The 17,753-nt window shown below is 42.6% G+C and overlaps 1 protein-coding gene across 1 annotated transcript; it reads left to right on the top strand.

Annotated features, from left to right (window-relative positions):
* The first annotated feature begins 1,506 nt into the window (after nucleotides 1–1,506).
* LOC115375265 (serine/threonine-protein kinase OSR1-like) lies at nucleotides 1,507–16,020 on the top strand. Its single transcript, XM_030074675.1, has 17 exons — nucleotides 1,507–1,728; nucleotides 2,424–2,536; nucleotides 3,142–3,250; nucleotides 4,986–5,127; nucleotides 6,015–6,070; nucleotides 6,471–6,580; nucleotides 6,697–6,798; nucleotides 7,231–7,364; nucleotides 7,524–7,572; nucleotides 7,685–7,750; nucleotides 7,976–8,098; nucleotides 9,265–9,300; nucleotides 9,462–9,641; nucleotides 10,832–10,937; nucleotides 11,039–11,107; nucleotides 13,234–13,298; nucleotides 13,443–16,020. Exons 1-17 carry the CDS (start codon nucleotides 1,659–1,661, stop codon nucleotides 13,515–13,517), a joined length of 1,605 nt encoding a protein of 534 aa, XP_029930535.1. The 5' UTR covers nucleotides 1,507–1,658; the 3' UTR covers nucleotides 13,518–16,020.
* The last annotated feature ends 1,733 nt before the right edge of the window (nucleotides 16,021–17,753 follow it).

The following is a 17,753-nucleotide window of genomic DNA, read 5'->3' as shown; positions in this document are numbered from 1 at the left end:
AATCACTGACAGCTTTGATGGGTACAGGGAAAATTAGCGGCAATTACATTTTATGCGCCTTTCTTCTATATGAGCTGTGTGTGGCAGAAATCAGAATTTTAAAATGACATGCATTAGGTTTAAATTAGATTTAGAAATGGGTATTTAGAGACAAAATGTGACAGAGACAGGGCTAGTGGCATGGCTGACGTGTGTTTGTGTAAGCAAATGATGAGTGAACTTACAGGAAATCCTTCTGAGGTACGTCTGAAAAGGCTCGCCTGTGACTGTGGGTTTACCTCAGGTTGTGATTTAATGCATTTATCAGTGGCTCTAAATCAGAGAATTTGGCTCAGGTAAAGTGAAGCCACTCTTGCATTCCTAAGACTGACAAAGAGGTAAATGGCGGCTGTTAAAAAAAAAAAAAAGTCTTTGGTTGTTGCCTCGCTTTTTAAGAACAAGCTGTGACAAGTCCCTCTGTTTCCCCTCATGCCAGTGATGCCATCCATAGCTCTACTGGTTTCGACAAAACCCTCTAAATGTCTCTGGCCACTGTTTTACTGACAGCTTCCCCCCGAGCATGAAAAAACAAAGCTGAATTCCTCTTATCATCTTCTGTTGTGATGAAAAACACTGCCCGCTTTAGGATTTGTTTTGTACTTTTATAGGGCGGGAATCAGGACGCAATGAATAGTGAAATACCAAGATTGCAAAAACACCGGAACAGTGGTGCAAACAAACGTAGGCCTAATGTGAGTGTTTGCCTGCAACTAACGAAATTCACCTTCACCAACTATATAACAACTATATACTATGGATAATTTTGATGTGGTGCGTGTCAGTCTGCTTTTCACCAAACTTCTTGTTCACAGTTTGGCCCGGCACTGACTTTGACCTCACTGGGCACGCCGCCCTAAAACTCCACTATGATTCAAATTTGTGTGTTTAATACATTACATACATGTATGAAACATGTGCAGCCTGACAAACAGCATTAAAAGTATCTTACACATTAGACAGTACACATTAGACCAGAATTTCCCTGGTTGGGATCAATAAAGTATATCTATCTATCTATCTATCTATTATAATAAGCCAATGGTGGTTATGGCCTAAATGTTGACCAAGTAGTTTGCTGAGGAAACTGAAAGAAAGAAAGAAAGAAAGAAAGAAAGAAAGAAAGAAAGAAAGAAAGAAAGAATGTGCAATATTCAAAGGGAGAGTTGTTTGCGCCCTCTACTGGGGAACCTATGCCAGCACAGCATAACTTCAGACTGTATAAATAAATGCATGGATAAATCAAACATTCACTCTTTTTGTGCCCATACCCATTGGCCTCAATGACCAATTTCCTTAATAAACGAAAAAATGTTTTTTTTTTTTTTTTTATTCACGAGCTATTCCATAAGTGACGTGGCGCGTGCACTCCTCCTCTGTCCGTAGCAGACCGCGCGCCACACTGCCACACTCATCATGGCGGCTTGCGTCGTCCACTTCCTGCGTTACGTAATGCGTCAGGCGCCAGTAAAGTTGTGTTGACAGTAGCAGCAGGAATTTGTCAGCGGAGTAGCAGCGAGCATCCCCGGAGCCGAATGGAGTGACCAGCACCTCGTTACTTCCAGAGACGCTCGACTGTTTGAATTTAACAACACCGTCGACGGGGTTCAGACGGCGACACGATGGCAGACGACCAGTGCTCCCAGCCCTGGTCCATCAACAAGGATGACTATGTGCTCAATGAGGTGATAGGTGAGTGGCTAAGCTAATGTTAGCATCCTGGGTTAGGGTTAGCAAGCCCTCTCCTGTCCTTCCAGCACTCTCTGCAGCATCAGTGTGGAGGGATCAGCGGACCAGGTGCGCCGTGCCATGGCACAGTATCACCTCAGCACTGTGGTCTCCCTGTTAGCCGTGAAACGCCTCTCTGGCTCGGCTTGGCCAGCGACACGGAGCTGGAGAGTGTCCTCGCTAGTTAGCATTGTGCTAAAACAGCTAGCTAGCGCCAGTTAGCTCAGGAGGCATGAAGAGTGAAGGGTGAAATGTTGAGGTGGGTGGTGCTCTCTCTCTTGCTGGAGGTATGATATCGCCCCGTGAGTCATACATATTTTATTCCCGGCCAGATAACGTGACTAATGATCATGGAAAAAAAAGAACAAGGTGATTAACAATTAACTGCACTTTGAGTTGTTGTACACTGCAGTTAACTTGGTGCCTCATATCTCAGTATTTCACATGACACTACAAATGACCTTAATCTGTGATCCTTCATAGCAGAGTGCATTCATTCATGCTGGATGTGTACACAGCGTGTGTTTCAGATGTGGACAGTGCAGTGGATTCGAACAAGCTGTCATACTGACTGATTCCCATTTTCAGAGGAGGACTGTCCTGCTCTCTCAGTGAGGTGATTGATTTCACACAGGCTGTGTTTCCTCTGCTGATCTCAGGGAGCGGAGCCACAGCCGTGGTCCAGGCAGCGTACTGCCAGACCAGAAAGGAGAAGGTGGCCATCAAACGCATCAACCTGGAAAAATGTCAGACAAGCATGGATGAGCTCTTGGTAAGTATCACTGTGACCAGTGGTGCAATGTCTCCTCTTTTCCAAATGTTGTGTGTGTGTGTGTTGGAGGTGGATGCTGGTGAAGGGGCTCGGATCAGTGTGTGGAACAGACCAACAGCTGGATGCCACAAACAGCCACCCAGTGCTTATATAACTCGCCAAGGCCGCGGATTTACCCGTGCCTGTCAGCTTCATTAAAGATGCCTTGGCTTGGTGGCCCAGTAGTGACGTAACCCAGGTCACTCCCTGGTTTCCAGACTGAGGCACCGCTCACTTCTGAATTAGATTAGGGTGATCTTAACAGGACATCAAGGGAAGAATTGTACCAAGTTAAGATGCAGAGATAATAGCAACTAGTAGGTTTTAACCGTGGGGGAGGGGCGCTGGTTTGCACTCACAGCACTGTTATATTGATTTGACTGTGTTTAATGTTGAAAGACCTCTGGATCATGTTCTTCTCAGGGTGTGACTGAGTCTCACACATCACTTGTATCTGTCAAAGTGTGAATATAGATATTCATAGATATTCAGTTAGTGTTTTCTTCAGTTTCCCTTCATCTCTGCTCCCTCCGTAACATTTCACTCCACTTTTCCCGACGCTGCAGAAAGAGATCCAAGCTATGAGCCAGTGCCACCACCCAAACATCGTCTCCTACTACACCTCCTTTGTGGTGAAGGATGAGCTCTGGCTGGTGATGAAGCTGCTTAGCGGTGGTAAGTGCTGTACCGTTCAAGTAACTTTGCTTTTGACCCGACTTGCTCTCAGCCTGCACTTATCTTGAACTTGACTTTGACTTGACTTTCTCAGGCCTATCTGCCATCTCACATATCTCCAGCGAGCTTGCGGTTTAAACTTGGACAGGATGTTTGAGTTTCTCTGATTAACCCTGCAGGAAGCTGTATTAAACAGTATTAATTGTGATGAAATTCTTCACCTTGATTTGTAGCTGCTTTTCCTAATATGCATTGATAGTTAAAATATCTAAAACATAAATGTAAAGTTTTGGTGTCCATTCCGCTTTAAGGGTTTTTTTCCTCTAGATTTACAATGTTGCACTGATGGTCGGCAATCATACAGGGAGAAATTCATCATAGAAATGAGAGAAATGCAAATTGCTCCACAGACAGTAGCCTCAACAGACCCGAATAGAAAGTAACAGCAAGACGTGTTTCAACATGAGTAAGGGCTGTGACTTGTGTTTAGTTTCGATCAGGAAAAACTCTCGCTCTCACTCTTACCGCCGTTGTTGCTCTCATTATCTTCATGTACAGCCATCGCCTGAATGTGACGAGGTCGCTCCTGCTCCCTGGAGGTTGTCGAAAGTTGTTCTGATAAATGTCGGAAATTGTTAACTCAAGTGGAAGGAGACAAAGAAAATACCTCTGGGTGTTGATGAGATTTGATAATGCAAGATGGTTCGAGGGTGGATTTTTTTCTTGTAATTATATACGCTATGGGCTGCCATGCTTAAATAAACAAACCAGCAAATAGATCTACTACAGAAGTTGTTAGATGGGACTGTGTATCACCAGTGAATAGGATTGCTTTCAGACGATCTGTGTTTTCAGTCAGGGCAGCTCATACTTGCAACACACTACCGATTCATGTAGAAAACTTGTAATACATGTAGCTTATTCACACCGCATCTTAAACTGTGGCAATCAAATGTATAACCATGCTTTGCATCTTGTAAGTTGCATTTTTGTGTGGCTGGTTGTGGTAATGATATCCCTTAATTACTTACATATAATAAGGGAATAAAGATGAATTAACACCCCAAAAGGCAGGCCTCGAGTTTATGCATTGATGGCGCAGCTACAGCTTAAGCGGTGTATCTTAATAGTTTAATCCATCTGCATCAGCAGGATTCTAGTTTCATGTTTGTCAGTTTAAGCAGATCATATACAAAGGAGTTTTAAGGCAAAGACACTTTACAAAGCACTAAAAAAGCTGTGGAAACCGACTAAAGCACAGCTAACCAGTCTGGATGTCAACCCAGTGCACACGTGTGTGTATCTATACTGTAATCAAAGAACCTGATCAGACTGGAGCATTGCCAAACGTGACCACGAATTTGAAGTTACTGAAGCGTCTGTAATGTCCCGTCCAGACGCTGCTGATGTCTGGGAAGCTGTGTGTTTCCAACCTTTCACTCTGGCTGCGTTTTCTTCACACGAATATCTTCTTTGACGTCTTGTTGGTGTCCTCTGCGTTCTTCTCTGTACTGTAAACCCATAAACATTCAACTCAACAACACAGCTCATGCCAAAATAAGACCTGCCTACCTGTCCAGAGGTGACACAAGTAAATCAGCCATTCTGGCAAAACTGGCTGATCTACCAAAATAGTCAATCAATGTGCATCGTCCCTGCAAACTAAACCAAATTACCTATAGCTGCTTCACAATATGGAGACTCATCTCAGCTCTAACATCTGCTTGTGTCTCAGGCTCGGTGTTGGACATCATCAAGCATATCATCTCCCGCGGGGAGCACAAGTCTGGGGTACTGGACGAGGCCAGCATAGCCACCATCCTGAAAGAAGTCCTGGAGGGCCTGGAGTACCTGCACAAAAACGGGCAGATTCATCGGTGAGGACAAGGGTCGTCTCATTTGCTGTGTCATCGCTGCTCCCCTGGGCTAGTGCTGCTGACTCATGGTAGCCCGTGTGGCCTATCGCCCACTAGCCTCTCACTTTTCAACTCACTCAGGCACCAAGTCTTTCATCTCCCCCACACGAGCGCTACAGTTTGAACTCGTCCTCTGGCTTTCGCTCCACCCCAAGTCCTTCAATATTTAATACACTGGAAATGCATTATTGAGGAGGTTTGTTTTACATAACAGTTCCTCCCAGGAACACTGTGAACCACCACTGAGACATGGGACGGAGAATAAAGGCCTCTCTATGTCCTCTGTGCTCTGTAGTATGACAAGTGTAATTGTTTCAAATTAACAGACTCCTCATTTATAGCGCTGTGTGTTACAAACGCATGGGTTTCCTTTGCCATACCGTCAAAATTTACTTTTTTGTGATAGACAAATTGAGTATTTTTGTGATGCACTGCAATATAATGATTTATTTCACTTGAATTAGCTCAGTTTAAATAGTTACAGTTGCAAACCGAACCTGTCTGGTGATGTTCACAGTTTCCGTGTGAAGGAGGGCTTTCGTAAACGGGGAGAGCGGCCTCTGATTGGGATCAGATGCTGTGACTAACTTGGTTACATCTAATCAGGCGAGGAGGGTTATCAGGGCGATTAAGGAACAGGTCATATGTGCATTAAGTGTAGGGGAGTTAATGCCTGACGGATCAGAGGCCCAGCTTTAACGTAAACTAAAGGATGTGTGTTAATTTGTTTTGCATGGATGGGATGTAGAGCCGGAGCCTCTCCTGTGCTGGCGCAGTCACTGACTTGTATTAGTTATATTTGATAATGGCCTCCTTTATGAGTCACTTATTCACGTCCTCACATGCAGGGATCTGAAGGCTGGAAATATTCTTCTTGGGGAAGATGGCTCCGTGCAAATTGCAGGTATAGTATTTACTGTTTCTCTCCATCTGCTGCGTTCTCACACCCTGAGAGGAGAGGAAGGTTTCATATGTTTCAGTGCCTTGTTATGTAATTACTCACTGTAATTAAAGCAGTTCCTGTCTAGACTGCACTCTGTTTTCATTCCTTCCCGTTCTTTTGCTAAATAAACTACATTATATTGCACTTAAAAACATCACAGGCCCAATGGGAAGAGAACAGTTGTTTTGTTGTTTGCCTGATTTCCCCGAGTCTTGTTAATCTAATCGAGTCTGTTTTTCTGTTCTTCATGTCTCGCCGTCATGATTTATTTTCTTTTCTCTGTCTCCTGTGTCATTTCTTTCTCATTCTCCTCACACACACACACACACACACACACACACTCAACTCGTTTCTTCCTCAGACTTTGGTGTGAGTGCCTTTCTAGCAGCTGGAGGAGACATGACCAGGAACAAAGTTCGGAAGACGTTTGTTGGGACGCCATGCTGGATGGCCCCGGAGGTCATGGAGCAGGTGGGTGGCCTGTGCTGCAGACTGACCGTCCCCCTGTCTCCACTCAGTAAAGCCTCATTATTAGGTGATAATGGGAAGACCAACACTGCTCCCTTTGTTCTATTTTTATCCCGCAGGTCCGGGGCTACGATTTTAAAGCCGACATCTGGAGTTTTGGGATTACAGCCATCGAACTGGCCACTGGTGCCGCACCATATCACAAATACCCACCCATGAAGGTACACTTCTGTGCTCTTTAATCTGTTACCTCACCATAAGGCATTTTTGTGTGTGTTCAAGCAAAATCTGTACACTCTCATGACACCTTTGGTTTTGCAAGCTAGGTAGAATGTCCTCAAATCAGTCCTTGTCAGCCGGGGCTGTAAAGTCTGACCAGAATACTACTTTTGTTAAATCCATATTTCCAACACCACGCATGTAAAAAAAGAAAACGAGAACAGAATTATGGTAATTGCACTAAATTTTGCTCTAGCAGGAAGTTTTTTTTAGGCTTACATTAATGCTGACAGACAAAAACACAAGTCTAAAAATATAAGCACAAGTCTAAAACAAAACAAAAACATGAGCTGAAGTCTAAAACTTTACACGTCTGAATGATGTGTGTCTGTGTCTGTGTGTGTGTGTGTGTGTGTGTGTGTGTGTGTCTGCAGGTGCTGATGCTGACCCTGCAGAACGACCCTCCCTGTCTGGAGACGGGCATCACAGACAAGGAGATGGTGAAGAAGTACGGCAAGTCCTTCAGGAAGATGGTCTCCCTGTGTTTACAGAAGGATCCAGAGAAAAGGTCAGCTAATGCCCAAACCCATCCTGCAAAGGTGGCAAGATTTAAGTAGGCCCATTGTCTTGTGCTTCTTGTTTTCTGTTTGTATAAAGTGATGTTTCCTGATCATTTTTTTTTTTTTTTTTAATATCACAAAGAGCCTTTTGTCTTCCTCCTTTTCAGGCCAACTGCCGCTGAATTGTTGAAGCACAAATTCTTCACAAAAGCCAAAGTAAAGCCTTTTATCACTATCATAAAAAATAATCCGAAAAATAATTATTTCTTGACTGTTTCAAAGGGAATATTTACAGAGACTTGAAGAAATATATGTCTTACTCTTACAGAACAACGAGTACTTACAGGAGAGGCTCCTACAGAAGGGCCCAACAATAACAGAACGATCGAAAAAGGTTTGTCATCAGTCACTAATGCATTGGGAATGCACTGTAATTGGAAGTTTATTTTGACTGTAATATTGTATGATGGGCTAGCGATCTGTGCAGGGTGTTTATCAGCCTCCTGCCCAGTGATTTATATGGATGTCATGCTCGGCTCTAGCCCCTAAAAAACAAGCAGAGAACATGAATGAATGATTATTACATCGTATGTTTTTTTTTTTTTTTTTTCTTTTCCAGGTGCGCCGGGTGCCAGGCTCGAGCGGCCGTCTCCACAAGACGGAGGACGGCGAGTGGGAGTGGAGTGACGACGAGCTGGACGAGGAGAGCGAGGAGGGGAAGGCAGCTGTGGCAGCTCTGCGGGTGAGACTCGGCATGCTCGCCTCTCCCAAGAGTCAATCCAGTTTAATTTTCTAAGACTGGACACACACTACAAGATTTGTTAGATGAGCAAAGTGCTACAGTTGCAGGTTTTGCTGGGAATTTGTCAGACAAGGTGTTAACAGCTGCTGGGGAGTGGCGGCAGGAGAAGGATATTTTTACTTTTTCCAGGCACATCTGGAATTTACAGATTAATAAGGGTTAATAGTTATTAAGATAAGCCAAAAATAGTACTACTACTACTACTAAACTTGTATCCCTTCTATTGACATAATTAGTTTAGTCTTCCTTGCATGCAGTATCCCCTTTTGGCCAGCAGATGCTGCTGTTGAACGCTGTGGTCAACATCGCCCTGCTCTCAGTTAAACACATAAATAATGAATTATAGTGTTTACTCTTGTTAAGATGATCTTCCTTGATTATAAAGCACTGAAGGAAACTTCAGGTTGCCATATCAGCAAAACTATCAAGGCAGTGCAAGTTTGAGTTACTCAGTGAAAATAAGCGAGATAAAACTGGAGCAGAGACTTCTCCCTGATACTCTTGAATTATTTCTTCCAGCCAAAAGTGATTTAGTGAATTTGTCCGTGCTGCACTGTGGGCTCCGTGCTGCTGCGACATCTCCATAATGAAGAGCTGCAAATAGGATAAAAGACAAATCAGTAAAAATCCTCATGAGAAATACGATGTAGCAGATCAGACACTTCAAATATATTAAATATAAGAGAGCAATACAAAAAATTTGGTGTCTTAAGTGCAGACATGGGTTCTGAATACAGAGCACTGGCCCAAAACATTATTAATGTGAGGTTCAACTTTGCAGAAGTAATCATACAAATTAAGAAAACTGGGGGTGAAACTTGTAGGTGGGTTTTGAAACACGCTAATGAAAAACTGCCTGGCAAATAGCAGCTTCACTGACTCAAATGATCTTGCAGTGTGTGTTCACTCAAATGTTTAATTCACGTGTGGATGTGGGGTTTTACTCTCCTGTGATCCTGACTGTGATTTCAGTTCAGCCCCGTGGTCAAAGCCACCATGTGTCAAATTGATTCAATCCTGTCATACTCCAACAGTCCGTAGTTTGGTGGGACAAAAGCGTCATTGCATGTTTTTAATTCTGAAAATCTGTCATGTCCGTTCTGCAGTCGCCCAGGGTGAAGGAGGGATCTCACAATTTGGAGGTGAGTCCAGTTGTGGTGGACATGACCTGAAGATCTTGATTCATCCTTAATGCCTTGACATAGAGATCTGCATGACTCTCTGATGCCTGTTTTCTTTGTTTCCCCTCTGATGTGACTCTGAAAACACCTGCTGATTTACCTGTGTGTGTCGTGTCCCGTAGATGTTTCCGCCCACAGACAGTTCCTCCGCTCTCCTGCAGCCGCCTGGTTCAGCACAGCAGAGCCAGGCGGCTGCGGGCCCGACAGGAGACGCTCCGTCCCAGGCGGCCCCTGCCCAGACGGCCCCCGCCCAGACGGCCCCCGCCCAGACGTCCAGCCCCTCACATGGACCCACTGCACAGGTGCAAAATGGATACAAATTAAACAAGTTATACATAAGTTATTATTATTATTATGTTGTTATTATAGTAAGTAATTATTATAAGTTTTGTATTATGATTTTCAAATGTTTCTTTAATCAGTGAAAATGGTGCAGAAAAGATAATAAATCGAAATTGAAATAAGTAGAATTTGAGTGCAATTAGTACTTAATAACTAAAATAACAGAAAAAATGTAAAAAAACAAACAAACAAAAAAGTTACACACTTGGTGCAGCTACTCCTGATCTATATGTGAATATATCTCCATTAGAGGGCTTAAAAAAGTTTTGATCTGATTCCAAGGCCTAAAAAAGTCAAAAAATCCAGTTGGCACAGTCACTGTTGGGGCACATTTTTGTCAACAAGCAACGACAGGTTTCTCTGTACGACCTGTCCTCTCATTTCACTGGTGCAATATAGTTAATTTTTTACACTGCAGTCACTTGTAGTTTAGTTCTGGTTGCTGTTTAATGGGGAAGTGGCTGGTTTGCCAAAATTCTTTTTCTTTTTTTCTTCTCTTTTTAATTTTTGTTTTTTAAAATTAGGCTTGAAAGCTATTCCAGGCAGCTTTAAATAGCTCTTTGCAATACAACCAGCTTTATCTAGTCAAGACAAGCTTAATTGTATAGTCCTTAATTACAGTCCAAAAATAATGTAACAGTTCAGATGAGTCCAGCTCCCGTTCATTAAAGATTTTCAGTGGGTGCTCGATCCTAAAAACATTATAGTCCAAGTAAGAGGACAGTGTGCTTAATAGGGTATTGTTTATTGGCATGGATGTTATGGAGATATCTGAAGTTTGCATCACTGAACCATCTGCACTTATAGAAATGTAAAGACCCTACTGAGAGTGCTGTCCTCAGCCTCAGTGGGTTTTGCAAAACCTACAATATGAAAACAGTAAATGAAATTGACACCCCTCGGTTTTAAGCCTTCTATAAGGACAAAATCAAACTCCCATGAAATTTTCAGAAGAAAAAAACCATGGCAGAAACTTCAGGAAGTGCCACGGAGGGCCATCCCTCTCGTGGGCATACACTTAGGATGCCATTTTGGACAGACAAAAAAATCAATACTGACATTAAGATCAGACAGACAGAACACAGTGGATAAAAATTGTAAGACTGCTGGGGTAAACATGAGTAGTGACTGCTGTGCCGTGTCGTGGCAGGACCCGGCTGCGGCCAGCGCCAGCGTGCCCATCAGCCTCGTTCTGAGGCTGAGGAACGCCAAGAAGGAGCTCAATGACATCCGGTTTGAGTTCATGCCCGGCAGAGGTAAGCCGCATCATTAAACTGGGCGTGTTCACTCAAGCGCTTAAAGACTCTGACCTCTTGTCCTCCTCTCTTGACTCTTTCTGTCCGTGTTTCCACCTCAGACTCGGCTGACGGCGTTTCACAGGAGTTGGTCTCAGCGGGTCTGGTGGATGGGAGGGACTTAGTCATCGGTAAGATAAGAGCCTTATTGATCAGAGCGCTTAATTGTCTGTCACAGTGTAACTAAACCTGTGTGAGTCCCTCAGCTTCTTTAACCCCTTTTACACATCAGTGCCAAAAAACTGGTATTGATTGATTGACTGGTTCAAGTGGCAGTTCCTGTTGTTCAGATAAGACACAACTTTCTGCTGTTTTTAAAGTCACCATTCCCACAACACTGGCAATACTGTGAAATTCCTCTGCCAACGTTTCCTGGAATCTCCTGGAAATGATGGCTAACCTGCGTCTTTGTCCCCCTGGACACTGAGACGCTCCTTTATTTGCACATCTGTCCATTTCAACATTTTTGCCAGTCCTTTACTTAAAACATTTTGATGTGTAGTGGTTTGTTTTTCCCACCTTTGTCTGGTCTTAAACAAAGCCAATCAGACTCTCTCTGTACACCGGCTTCACCTCCTTGCAAGGCCTGTGATTGGTTCGTGTTATTCAACAACAGAGCATCCTGCCCACATTGAGGGCATGTTCACACACACACACACACACACACACACACACACACGGCCGTTTGGTAATGAGCTGTAAAATCCATTCACACATGACCTTTGTGCCCGCAAGTGAACAGAAGGAGCTGCACGTGAGAAAGGGGCTCCTGAGGGAAAAGATAAAACTGTTAAAAGGACAAGCTGCACCTCTTTTAGCCCAGTTCTAGACCAGCACCGATACTGGTGGTGCGATATGGGCGAAGGACTCTTCTGATCAATAATGGACCAGACACAGGCAGTTACGGTCCAATCTCATGAGAAAAATGCTCGACAAACAGAGGAATGCCGTTATAAAAGAGCTTTATCGGCCACTGCGGCATTTTTCATTATCTTGGCTCCCCTGCGTCGCTTACATAACGCCTCTGTTTCACATTTGCAGGCACAAGTACAGACGTACATCACATTTACCTCTGTTTATGCAGCAAATGTTTGCTTGGCATGCATGCTCTTATTTAGCAGCGCCCTGCCTCGTTTTCGTAGGTTGATGTATTCACAACAGGGAGCTGAGCAGCACAAGCAGAGTCTTCACTGCCGCTGGTCGGCTTCGGCAGAAATGCCCAGTGAGATGATTTTAATTCTGTGAGTGTGTATCTGCCAGAGACTGCAGCCGTTTAAATCATTATTCGCCGTGCAGCTCGCGGTCTGTTTTTTCAGCGTGCTTGCTCTGAGGCTATGTTGAGGAGCCCTGCGTGTGAAGGTGTTAAGTACAGGATGAAGGCGGTGGGATGGCCAAGTGGTTAGGGAGGCTGTCTCTGAACTGGAGGGTCATTAGTTGATAAATTGTCCTTGAGCAAAAGGCTTCAAGAGAACCTCTACCTGCTCACTCAACACAGCTCGCTTTACATATATATAAGCAAAGTGGACAAAACGCAGATGCAGTTTCACGTTTTGGTGATGAGCGCACACTCTGACGTCAGGCTTTTACTTTGAAATGCCTTGTCATCTGCTGCCAGCTGGGGGTGTTAATCACAAGTTTAATCACAATACAATATTATATTGATTTGTTGGACATCGATATAATATTTGCCGATATTACAAAGTCAGCAACAACACAGTTTTGATTGATTCAATTCAGGAGCCTATGATCTATATGAAATGATATTAAAGGCCCATTTCACAAAGTCAGCTACATGATAGTGCAGTGATTCTGTTTTAGGTGTGTCGTGTTTCCTGAGTATTTTTTTTTATCTCACTCTGGCATTGTTTGCATATGGCATGTGATTTGTCAGTTGACTCGTCTTTTCTCTGAAATCCAAAATATTTCCACTCCGCTGATTTATTCCCGAGAGGGGAGAGGATATCCTTGTTGTTGTTTTTTCTTGGCTGCTGTTTGCGGCCGCCATTATCTGCCTGCTGCTGTTTGAACATTTAGGAAGGAGGTGTGCTTGGACAGAAATGGTGACAAAGACATGCCACGGGAATTTCAAAATAAATGCATAGCTCTAAGATGACAATATGGACCCATATTTTCACATAGTATAGATTATATTGGATTGTTGATAATTAGATCAATACATCAGTCCAGATCGATGGATCGTTACACTCCTTCTGCCAGCACTGGTCGTATCTGACACTTTGTTCTTTCTTCTCTCCAGTTGCTGCCAATTTGCAAAAGATCGTCGATGATCCTCAAAGCAATAAAAATGTGACCTTTAAACTGGTAAGTACAGAGATTGAGTCATTCAGTGAGGAATACAATGAATGCTTAGTTCTGCTCTTACCTTGAAAACACAATTAAACCTGTGAGCGTCGTTTTTTTTTTTTTTTTTTTGCATTGAAGTCTTGTGGTTCCTTCCCCTGTCAGGCATCTGGCTTGGATGAGTCTGAAATCCCCGATGATGTTAAACTCATGGGCTTCGCGCAGCTGAGCATCAGTTAACTCAAGTGCAGCCCGCAACAAAGGACAGCAACAAATGGTATTGCACAGCTGCATAGTACTCAATTCCAAGAAACCACTACTGCCAAAGAGAGGAAGAGGAGGACGAGGAGGAGGAGGAGAGGTCAAGCCGGCAGGAGTGTGAAGCCTACTGTGGGATGCACTCGGACCACATTGAGAAACGGGCCCAGTTCAACACAGGAATCACACTTGAAAAGTTTACAGTGCGCTTACAAATTGGAGAACAGACGCAATCAACTACATCAACTTCTAGTTACTCGTTCTTTTCTGTTTTCTTCTTCTTCTTCTTCTTCTTCTTCATACATGAGCACAATCCAACCCATCTCCTGCCAGTACTGGAAGTGATTGCCTTTTTTTTTTTTTTTTTTTTTTTTTTTTTTTGAGAGAGAGAGAGAGAGAGAAGAGAAAAAAAAATCAACTGTGCCACAAAACTCACAAGAGTGTCGTGCCACCTTCATTTGGCACTTTTCGCTACACTATGAATTTGTCAAGTGTAAAGGAAGCCTTAGTTAGCAGAAGCTCTAGATTTTACCAGTGTGATTGATGAAAAGGTGTTAGTCCATCGGTGATTATTGGTTCTGTTTTGTGTATGGCTCTCTGAGAAGTCCCTCTTAACACTGACACAAGTAGAAAACTCGTAGACAGCCTAATAAACACACTGCACCACTGTTATAGTTTAGTCCAAGCTGTAAGTTGAAATGGATTTTTAATTAATAATAATAATAAAAAAATACTATTTCAATACTCATGAACGCGGCAACCCTAACCAGAGCTGCGGCCGCCCTCCTCTTAGGATCAGTGTGTGGTGATTTTAGTCACGGCATAACCAAAGAGTTTAGACTCTAATGAACAAAATTACATTACTTTTTTTTCCAGAGGTGTCCATGACAAAAACAGGATTATTTTCATAAATTAAGACCTGTGTAATAATCTTCTACTATGCAATAGTTATTTTCTTTTCGCCATCTGTGACCACTGTTTCTTTCAATATTTCTCTTGGGTTGAACGTTAACATTTTTTTTTTCTTTTGTGCACATACATCTGTAGGCGTTCAGGAACGGTCAACTGGCAAAACTGCTTACCTTCATACTTTCAACGCACCTGCAGACAAGAAGTGAAGCGGGAAATACTTAATTTTTCATTCTGAGCCCCAAATTAACGTTTTTAGGATGTAATTTTGCCTGTTTACAGTTATTGATTTTGAGATTTTGAGAGCTGGAAGGGGGAAAAAAATCCTGAATGCTGGTGGCGACGGAGGAGCCCGTGGCAGCTCGTGTTGCAGCTGTGTGTTGACCGCTGAATGAACTCGTGCCGGAGGGTGTGCGTGCGCAAAAAACTGCAAACGTTCTGCCGAAGCGAAATATAGGTTAATATAGGTTCACTTCTCGGTCTTCATCAGCAGGCGGGTCGCTTTGATGATGCTACAAGTCTGTGTAAACACTCACCCACAAAATCACTGTTGTCACTCCCAGTATAGCTGTATGGTTGCTTTGTACCATATGCGAGGGCTTCGCCACAGCTCCCATTTCAGGTACTGATGTAAATGGTGTATTTAAAAGTTATTGTAAATGTACGTATGATGGCAACTCCATGCACTGTCACGCAAACGTCATGAGTTTTCTATGTGAGTATGTAGATGCATTTTCTTTTTTGTTTTAAATCCATTTCAGATGAAAATAACAATTTAACTTGTAAATAATGATGATCCAGGCAAACAGCTGGTAAACCTGATCAGTAACACATTTAGTGAAGTACACAAATTTGCATTTCAGTTGTCTTTTTTTTTTTTTTTTTTTTTAAATATTGTGTTTTCCACTGTTGGCCTTTTTTTTTTTTTTTTTTTATTAGAGCATCACTAATCATGCACAAATTACTCGTCCAGTTGGCACCTTATTATGTTAACAGGCTTGTTTTAGGATTGCAGGGGGGCTTTTAATTACACACTCTGTGCTTTGATCTTATGAATATGCAGTTCTCACTGAAACCTGTCCAGTTCTGTTTTCTGATGAGAGTGAATTTGAAAAAAAAAAAGAAAAAGAAAAATAAGCATTATGTTATTCCTCAACAAGTAAAAAGACCGATGGGAGTTTGCTTTATAATTGGCGTGTGTGTGTGTGTGTGTGTGTGTGAGTGAGTGAGTGAGTTTGAGTGTGTGAAAGAAAAGAATTGATCAACAAAGGTCTGAGATAGTCACTTCATAGATTTCTTAAATTTCTTTCCCTCAAAATCCACTGTCCTGCCTCCGCGTGAGGCCTTCGAATGATTAGAATTCATTTCACCACTTGATTGGCAAACTTTGTCTTCTTTTAAATCATTTATTAAGTAATTCTTTACATATTTTTTAAAACTTTGCTTTATCATGAAATGTGTAACGAATTTGCAAACGCACCGGCTGAAGCGGAACGTTTCTGAAAACACCCTGTAACTTGATGTCATGCAAACGAGATCCCTTGAAAATTTGCATACAGTTGTTGGAAATTGTCAACACACACACAAAAAGATTTTTAGTAGCTGAATAAAGTCATGATGGAATAAAAAAAACAAACAAACAAAAAAAAAACATGAGTCGACTGTTGTTTTTTTTAATTACCATGATTAGTTACAACTTTTACAAAGCAGGATCAGAGAAGTGGAGAAGATAAGATTCTCTGGTGATACGAATTTGAATCTGTAAAACAAAACTTGAATATAATTGGGAGTATAATTGAGTTGTGTAGGTTGATTGCTGCTAATAAAGCTTCAGAAGATATTTTATCTGGCCAACATATTAATCCTGCTTTGTCAAATGCCCCTCTGATGTCCTGAGCAACAGTTTTTATGAAGCCTTTTGCTTCATCCAAAGGTAACCATTCTTTATATTTGTCCCTGAAATGTGAATTATGCATGCATTAGTTACTAAACAAAGTCAAAACGGTTGAACGTTCATTTGCACTTTTGCCTGAGTTCCTGGTGTGCAGAATTTGCAGTGACTTTACAGAGGAACCTTCATCCTGTTAGGATTAGGTTTTCCAAACCGCCCTCTGCCTGTTTTATGATTTATGATTTTCCGTTTTTGTGCACTCAGACTCAGGCCGACACTGTTACAAAGACTGGATCCTCGGTGTCAGTCCAAAAATGACCTCAGAGGAGCAGCTCATCATGACTCGGGACCTCATTACCATCAGGGGCGTGCATAAACATCTACAATACATTATTTTATTATACACTACTCACAAAAAGTTAGGGATATTCGGCTTTTGGGTGAAATTTCAGGATGAACCTAAAATGCATTATAACCTTTACAGGTGAACTTAATGTGACCTTCTGTAAACTTTTGAATGCACATGTCCAGCTGTTCAATGTTTCAGTACTTTTTGCACAAGTTGCTGTTCTCTAACAAGGAGTTTAACGGCAAAATTCACATCAGGTGTTTGATGCTCCAGCTCATCGAGGTCGTATCATTAGGGAATGGCTGCTGGAGACTGGGGTACCTCAGATGGAGTGGCCTGCACTTTCTCAGACCTGAATCCCATAGAAAACCTATGGGATCAGCTGAGTCACCGTGTAGAGGCTCGGAGCTCTGTACCCCAGAACCTCAATGTCCTGAGGGCTGCCCTTCAAGAAGAGTGGGATGCCATGCCTCAGCAGACAATAAGTCGACTTGTGAACAGCATGAGACGTCGCTGTCAAGCTGTAATTGATGCTCAAGGGCACATGACAAGTTATTGACACTGACATTTTTTGTTGTGGTATACCCACCACTGTTGTTGGCTTTTGTTTCAAGAAACTGTTTGAGATGAGGAAATCACCAGTGCATGCTTCTACTTAAATGCCCTACTTTCATGATATAATATCACTGTTGCGTGAACATTTTACATTTTCCATAAATTTCACCCAAAAGCCAAATACCCCTAACTTTTTGTGAGTAGTGTACATTATTTATCTGTACGGCCACAGATAGCAGTATTCCTGCAGCTGCTCTTATCTAGCATAGTATCTGGTTTGTCATAGTTCCTAGTGTGCGCTGCATTATTAAACTACAGCCAACACCTCTGCAGCAGTATCACTGCCATGACATTCACTCTAGGTTAGTTTCAGCTCTGATCTCGACTGCAGAATCTGTATTTTTTTATTATCCTCAGATTAATGCGTCTGTATGTGGCTCTGTATTTGCATCGTCTCCACTGATTTTACTGCCTGAGCGTTTGTGTTTGCTGCTGCTGAGCTGATCTGGGAGTC

This window comes from Myripristis murdjan, chromosome 17 (assembly GCF_902150065.1).
Source record: "Myripristis murdjan chromosome 17, fMyrMur1.1, whole genome shotgun sequence".
Taxonomy (NCBI): domain Eukaryota; kingdom Metazoa; phylum Chordata; class Actinopteri; order Holocentriformes; family Holocentridae; genus Myripristis; species Myripristis murdjan.
The sequence above is the reverse complement of the archived record's forward strand: the minus strand, read 5'-3'. Positions and strand labels throughout refer to the sequence as shown.

Bases quoted from the DNA above. Each gene is read 5' to 3' on its own strand.
- LOC115375265 (XM_030074675.1), top strand. From the start codon at position 1,659: ATGGCAGACGACCAGTGCTCCCAGCCCTGGTCCATCAACAAGGATGAC. The intron at 1,729-2,423 runs GTGAGTGGCTAA...TGCTGATCTCAG, and splicing joins TGTGCTCAATGAGGTGATAG to GGAGCGGAGCCACAGCCGTG. The intron at 2,537-3,141 runs GTAAGTATCACT...CCGACGCTGCAG, and splicing joins CAAGCATGGATGAGCTCTTG to AAAGAGATCCAAGCTATGAG.